Genomic DNA, 7,732 nt, shown 5'->3' on the forward strand with positions numbered 1-7,732 from the left:
GGGAGCGGTAGGGAACGAGGGAAGGAGGAAGCAGCAAGGTCACACAGAGGAGGGAAAATAAAGTGAGCACTGGAGATTACAATGCTGTTCGAAAGTCATATCAGTGAACTGCAGCCTTCCTCTCCTCTCCTCTGCCTCTGTGGAGTTATATAAACTTGAGCCACTGAACAACAGTCAGCAAAAGGTAAAAGCAGAGATGAAGACGGTGTAGCTTGTGGCTCCAGCATATAAGTGACAAAAATGTATGTAAATATAAGTAAACATATACAAAATGACATCCCCGACATTTCAAGCCTGAAGCCCATTAAGTTACAAGTAAAATTACATACGATCAACTTCTTTTGCTTCTTCCTTTGCTTCACAAGTTATCAAGAGTCAATGCAGTTAACCTGAACAAAGAGCTAATGTGCAGCTTCATTACTGTGCAGATGAGAGCTTGTATTTGAACTTTATTGATCCCACAGAAGGGAAATTCACTTGTCATGGCAGCTCACATGAACAGAATAGAGTGCAAAAAGCAAAAGTGTGCAAAACAGTTAATAAAAATAAAAACAGTTATAAATTAAAATTTATAAAATTTGCAAAAATCACATCCTGCATTTACAATGAGCAACTTTATACGGATGTTTCAGCAGTTTCCCCAGTTGACACAGTGTTATCACGTTGCTTTGAATCTGTCCTTATCTGTTCTAGCTATTTGTAACTCTGACAAAACCAGGAAATTACATCATTAAAAAAGATGCTGAGAGTGGCACAAAATGCTGTAGGAGTTGTATGGGGCCCTAACACTCCAGTGGCTGTATTTTTTGATTTTTGTACTTGTTTGTATATAATTTGTCTACGGAAGCTTAAAAACAGTCAACATCTTTTAATCAGGTCACTCAGGTCTATATTTACCCAAGTAGCGTGTGTGCATTTTTGTGTTATCATTTTCCACAAACAGGTAGGACAGCCATGCAGATGAGAATGATATTCATGTCTTTGGAAAGTCTGTTTAGTCTACGTGTAAGTCTAAAAGTGTTACTCTGAAAATTCTGTGTGGTAGCTGAGAGAGTTCAGTGTACTACAACTTAAGAAAACACATGCAAAATAGACAAGCCACAAAGTAGCATAGATAACAAGGGATACAAATCTGTTTCCAGTCACAGTGGTTACACACTGCAATGAGACAAATACCATATGAAGGGTAGGCAACAACATGTCCAGCAGGGGGAGACAGAAAGTCCCTCCAAACGCAGGTGTGGTGCTGCAGGCAAAGCAAGGAGCGCACCAGCAGGCAAAACAACCTGGAGCAAGGTTCAGATGGTACAGAGTTAACAGAGGTTTTCTCAAGAGGCAGCAAAAGGTGCTTTACTGTGGAAAAGGTCAAAATATCTCACACTAGACCTTTTCAAAACTTTAGACTTTGAACCACATAAAAAAGAAAAATGCTTGTCATGATTTATATCCTCAGGAAAAAAAAAAACAACCACTCTACTAAATTAATGCCCTGCTGCTAATAAACAGGTTATTTAGAATTTGATGAGCAAACTGACAAATACACATACACAAATAATCATGTCTTCACAATAAAATACTAATGAAAGTTCAAAAACTCAGACCCACTTGGACTTGGTCTTCAATTTAGTGGCATTGACTAGGGTGCTTGTTAAAGCAAAGACTCAGTCAAGACTCAGATATTATTTTGACAAACTTTGCATGCACCATCGGAAGACAAACCTGTGCTACAGTGAAAAGCACTTACTGACATTTAAGTAACCAAAGCTGCCTCTGATGCTGGTGCTCCCCTGGTTAGACTGGACAGCAGTCAGAGTCAGAGAATGGGGCTGATTCTACTTAATGAATAGACTCGTTGCTATGGTGATCTCTCAAACAAGGAAGGCCTGAAAATGAAAACATTCATTATTGGCTTTTTTGTTTTGTTTTGTTTTTTTCTCGTGGGAGGCTTTTCACATTCACTGCACCTTTTCAAAGTTGAACTCAAGCCCAAATATGTGAACAAAGCTCCTAGGATGCCTGCTGGTTCAGAACCTTTCCTTCCTTCAATTGTTTTGCGTCATGATATGGCTCATTTAAATCCCCCTGACAGCATTCACACCATTTACTCAGATCCCCAGCGTGTTCTACCATTTGACATCTGTTTACTATTAATCAAAACAGCTGTTGAACTTCCTTGATTGCATACTGTGAAAACACGGTCCCTCCTCATCTATAAGCCTACTGTTTTTAAATTTTCTATGCTACAGCCCTTACTTTTTTAATTTTAACTCTTGTCTGATAAACACTCACCTGATTATAAGGCCTCTTCGTGAATACTGGTTTGATCACATGGAGCAAAAGCTGGCATGTAACTCTTCAAGGAATGATTTAAATTTTGCAGATTTGCATGTGTGGTTTGTTGTACTGAGCTTGTACTAAGAGTTTTATTGCATGTTTTACAAGAAAAACACCCACGCATCACCGATTCAAAAAGAAATCCAGCAATAAAAAAAAAAAAAATGAAAAGAATTCGGGATTTAAATGTGAATAAAAATTGTGTTGGGAAAAAAATGTGAATGTTTCATTACAAATACATCAACAGTGTATCTGCCTCTAACAATTACAGTTATCTTAATTATCTTTTTGAGACAGTATAAAGAAAGAAAACAACTGCTTTAGCTGTTCTGTGAGGCTGTAGCTACTTTAGGCACAACATGTGACATTCTGATGTTAAGCAGGTAATGTTTACCTTAACTTGCTAAACACAAACTATAGCTGAGGCTGATGGGAAAGCTGTTAACATATCGGCTGAAAGAAAGCTCAGAGGGCCACTGAAGATAGAATAATTGATCCTGAGGAGGATGTGATTGTTCTTTGTGTGGATGCTGAGTCATGTCAATTAAAAACAAATAAGATGTGAATGACAGAGGTTAACTCAAGTCAGTTGGATTCATCATCTGGGGATGATGAATTTCTGCAAAGTGTTTCCAACCAATAGCTGTTTAGATATGTCCACTGTAGAAATATACCACATACATGCTTCTAAAGGATAACACCAAGTAATAAACTATCTAAATGAACATCTTAAATAAGCATATTGGAAGTGGCAGGAGAAGAAACAAAATAGACAGTAAACAATACAGTGTAACTTGAAAAATCAACCATGACTGCTAGTTACAGAGGCCAAATGTCAGCTTATCTCTTTCTTCTGTCGTTAAGTGATGCAACATTTAGGACCCTCATTTGCTGTTCGTTCATCAGCTGCTCAGTGACATTCCTCAGAGGCAGACGTGCTTGAAACAGATCAACAAATCAGTCCAGTAGCTCTGTTATTCCAAATGGCATGAAGGCACTAATGCTGGTGATGAGAAGTCCAAAGCCCATGATGATGGTGATGACGTTCATGTTAACAGCAATGATGTGATTGTAATCTTTATTGTCATCAGGCTGCCATGTTGACAAAGGTTATGGGATTCATTCTTGTTTTGATTTCTCTTGATATTTGGCACCAGGAGCAGGGTCCACAGAAACAGGCATACACACAGTCATTGCAAATTGTACCCTGTGAAGACAAAGACAACAGCCATGGGCAGCTGCAGCTATAGGACACAGTGTAAAATACCTACGAATACAACAGTCATGTGTTAAAACTAATGTATTCACATAGTATATGGTCGCCAAATACTTGTGTACAGTAGGAAATGACCTTTGTAGACCCTTGCTTTTATTTAGGCTTTTTTTTTCCGGCTACAGTCATTAATCATTGTCAAAGTCTACCTAAACAAATTGGCTGGAGCAAAAGAACACAGAGTACTGAACCCTCTGTGAAGACCTTTCTATGTGAATTGCTGGAGGTTGTCTTGGAACGTGAATAAACAGGTTAAAGACTGATCAGAGACCTGATAAATAGTGAAGGTAACGGTGTCTTTTATGTTGGTAAACGCTATGCTTGTATGTGCTGACGCAGTTCAGGTGCATTTTATCAACACCAAAACTAATGACACATGGCTTAACAGTGTGGCAGAACATAGTGTTTGTACCTCAATGCCATATCGTTGACGTACAGACACCCTGAGGGCTGTGGTCATAGGAGGGATGATTCCAAAAGCATCCAGCAGAGGTAAACATAAACACTCCCCAGCTTCGTGTGCTGTCTTACAGGCGAAGCAAGGAAAACACCAAAAGGAAAAGCAACCTAAAAAAACATTAGGAACATGCTCATGTAAAAGGTCTGGAGAACCTCAGTCACAGCAGTCCAAATCCTTTCTTGAAAGCCTCTTAAAGGTTCACTTTAGATGCACTTTACATGCACTCATAAAAGTAGTAAACAAGTGTGAATGTTTTATACCATCAGTTCAGACATTTTGAAATTCGTATTGTTTGAGGGTTCCACTGGTTTGCATTATCATAAAGCATCACAAAGTGCATTTCCCAAATACTTCACTGCATCCTCCGATCTCCAGTCTGTTATCTGTTGACATTCCTACACCCAGATCAGTATGAATGATCAGCATGTTTTCAACTTCATGCACGAGAGGGGGACTTAAGATGGCAAGTTCTAATCTAAACATGTTTCTCCTTATATTTAAATTCAGTCATATGGCACAAAAAAAAGAAGTGTACTTACACTGGGGAATGTCTTGGAAGCAATCACAAATGCCAGAAGTCCATTGATTGGATATAGTGGACGTGATGAAGGGTCTGGGTTGATTCTGGACAACTTTATCGGCCATGACTTCTGAAAAAAAAAAACAAAAAAAAAAAAACTTGACTACTAGCAAGTTCAACTCTTTTAAGGCTTGAAGACTTTTCTTGCCCAAAAACCAAATGTTGTGGTAAACACTACAACAATAACATGAAAACATGACAAAGAGAACGCATTAGTGACTACAGCCATGTACTGTATATGCTATCTCATGCATTTTTAAAAATAGTAAATGGACAATTCACGTAATCCATCCCTGCTGAATCCTCACTGTCTGGTAAAATCCATGTAGCTCTAAGTATGCTGTAATGATTTGAGATTAATTGAGTGATTAAGTACTGCACACGTCCTACCCACTGCTACTTGCACTAATACATGCCTTTAAATACTACAAAAGATATAGGATTAAGAGGAGGAGGAGGAAATGTGAAGAAAAAGGAGGGATGGGGGGGTAAATTTACCACTCTCAGGATAATGACTCGCTCTTGGTTTCTCATGAAACCACTTACTGGAGATTTCAGGACATAATTAATGGGTCAGATATTAATCAGTTGTCCATGACTGAACGGGTAAGTGAAATATAGAGGATGATCAGAGTTTCACGTAAATTTACTCTGCCATCAGTGTTGTTCCTGATGAATTATGTTCCTGATGAGTTTAACTAGAGTGGTGTTGACAGGCCTGGACTACAGCAAGGCAGACTTACCTTCAGCTCAGCACCTCTGAGGAGATAAAGAAAAGAGACTTATGAAACTTCAGTGCAAAGTTCTTTCTTCGACAAAATTAATTCTATACCTATAGTGTTGCCAATTCACCTTTCATCCAGCTAAGAGGAAATCTCAGGAGGTGGTGAACTTTATTATTTTTTATATATTTTTATATCTTTTTATTATTATTATTTTTAATCAATTAATTGGTTAAATCTACAGGTAACCCAAAGAGAAAAACTTAAATTTGAACCTGAGTCTGAGGCACTGAAGGACTACACTCAGTGGTGATTGAGATTTTTTTTTTATTTTCATGTAATTTATTTCTAATTTCATGGAGTCTGCAGCCAGCACATTAATTTAGAACGGTGAATAGTTTGACTGGACCTTCCTAGTAGGTGTCACAGCCAATTAGAGTGGGTGAATACGTGAGTGAATACTTTCAGAGAACCTGTTCACCATGCTTGTGTGGCAGTTAAAGGACAATTACACCTATATTAAGAATTTATATGTGGTTGTTGTTGTTGTGGTTCATTTAATGACTTTAAGATTTTGTATAAGTTATTTGTCATTGACTGTGATGTTTTTAAATTTTATGTGTGAAATGTACATGTTTCATTTTCAAAAGAAAAAATCATACTTTTTTTTTTTTTTCCTGAGTCGAGAGAATTGCACATTACTGTTATGAACATCTTTTCAGGACATGAGAAAAACAGAATACAGTCTAGGTCTGTCAATTGAATTTCAAATACTTCCGTTTCTTTTTCTTAAAGGTTTCATAGCTTCACAGATTGTATAATTTCCCAAACAGATACAGAATTATGCAATCTTTCACCAGAAGTTAAACCATGAAAATCACAAATAAGCCAAAGGAAAGTTAGGCTTAATATGTAAACTATCTATCATCACTGCATTTTTTTTTTCCCTTAAGTGCCTAACAGTGAATTGTCTTACCTTAATGTCCTGTGATGGAGACAGAGTGAGACAGAGAGTTCGGTCAAGTGATGGATTTGTAGGGCAGTGGGGCATCTTATAGAGCTGCTGTGGGTAGTGCGCGTGACAGGACAGAGGAGGATGCATGTCACTGACTGGTCTGTCCAGTCTGACTTGTGGCAGCAGACGTCAGAATGGATCTTACCATCACGCATCCTTGTAAATCTGACATCATAGTGCCATAACACCACATTAGCTCCTACTTAAAGTGTGTAGTCGTTCTTAGACAGAGGTATGTGATAAGAACAGAAGAGAACGTCCTGCATATTTCTTTGTGCTCTCAAGTTTAAAAGAAAGGTAACAAAGCTTTCCAGCAATCCAGTCTTTGTATGCTGTTCATAATCCTTATTTAGAAAAATAATCATAGTTGTTAGTTTGTTGTGCTACCTTAAGTAGCAAGTAAGAAATGAAGCAAATTAAAGAATGCAGATTAATTGATTAAGGAAAGTTTACTTAAGTGAAAAATTCTGTCACTATATGCTTCATTCAGAATCCTACTGAAAGTCAAAGTTCAGAGGAATTAATTAATTTTTCTCAGCAAAAGTAAAGGTAGTTTTTGGCTCCTGAGACTAATATAGGGGGCAAAAGAATTAATGAAAGTGAAAGAAGGAAAAAAAGTTCTGCTACACAAATCTGTTTTCATTTTTCAAAGTACATATGATCATTTCTTTTTTTTGTTTTATTTTTGGGCATTAAACAGTCTACCGTCTGTCACCATCTCAGAGGGGAAATCCCTTGTGGAACTTCTAACAACTCAAAGACATCTCAAATGTTGTGAAAGGTCACAAGACAAAAAGCTTGTTACGTAATAATGTATATTTATAAGACAAGACAAGACAACTTTATTTGTATAGCCCATTTTTACAAGCGGTTTGTCTCAAAGGGCTTTACATAACATCATAGCAACATGCTCTGCCCTTCGACCCTCACATCGACTAAGGAAAAACTCCCAGAAAAACCTTTAACAGGGAAAAAAAATGGAAGAAACCTCAGGGTGAGCAACAGAGGAGGGATCCCTCACCCAGGATGGGCAGTTTATAAAACTTCATATGTCACGTAAATGTAGTGGAGGAAAATTTACAATACTACAATTGAAATGTAGTGGAGTTAAAGAAAGAAGTAAGATGAAATTGCAATACCCGGGTAATGTAGAAGTACCTTAAAATTGTTCTTTGTTAATTTCCCACTACTAAAAGAATAAAATACAACATGCCATCAGTTCCTCAGAAAAAAAATGCTCTTAAATAACACCGCTAACACTTATTTCACATAATCTGGGGTCAAACCAAACTTTCCTCTCCGTGGGACAGATAATGTCCTTGGTGAATTCTCTGAGGTAGCAGGGAGT

The 7,732-nt window shown here is 37.6% G+C and overlaps 1 protein-coding gene across 2 annotated transcripts; it reads right to left on the reverse strand.

The window, feature by feature from the left end:
- Nucleotides 1-2,389: 2,389 nt before the first annotated feature.
- LOC124054641 (cornifelin homolog A-like) lies at nt 2,390-6,473 on the reverse strand. 2 transcript variants are annotated; one of them, XM_046380889.1, is made up of 5 exons: nt 6,346-6,473; nt 5,391-5,406; nt 4,607-4,717; nt 4,020-4,174; nt 2,390-3,541 (listed from the first exon to the last, which is right to left on the reverse strand). In XM_046380889.1, the coding sequence occupies exons 3-5, from the start codon at nt 4,710-4,712 to the stop codon at nt 3,422-3,424; spliced, it is 381 nt and encodes a 126-aa protein (XP_046236845.1). In that variant the 5' UTR covers nt 4,713-4,717; nt 5,391-5,406; nt 6,346-6,473; the 3' UTR covers nt 2,390-3,421. The 2 variants fall into 2 exon arrangements, with proteins under 2 accessions (XP_046236845.1, XP_046236847.1); XM_046380891.1 differs by having other exon boundaries at nt 4,607-4,714; nt 6,346-6,384.
- Nucleotides 6,474-7,732: the final 1,259 nt, after the last annotated feature.

This window comes from Scatophagus argus, chromosome 23 (genome assembly GCF_020382885.2).
Source record: "Scatophagus argus isolate fScaArg1 chromosome 23, fScaArg1.pri, whole genome shotgun sequence".
NCBI lineage: Eukaryota > Metazoa > Chordata > Actinopteri > Scatophagidae > Scatophagus > Scatophagus argus.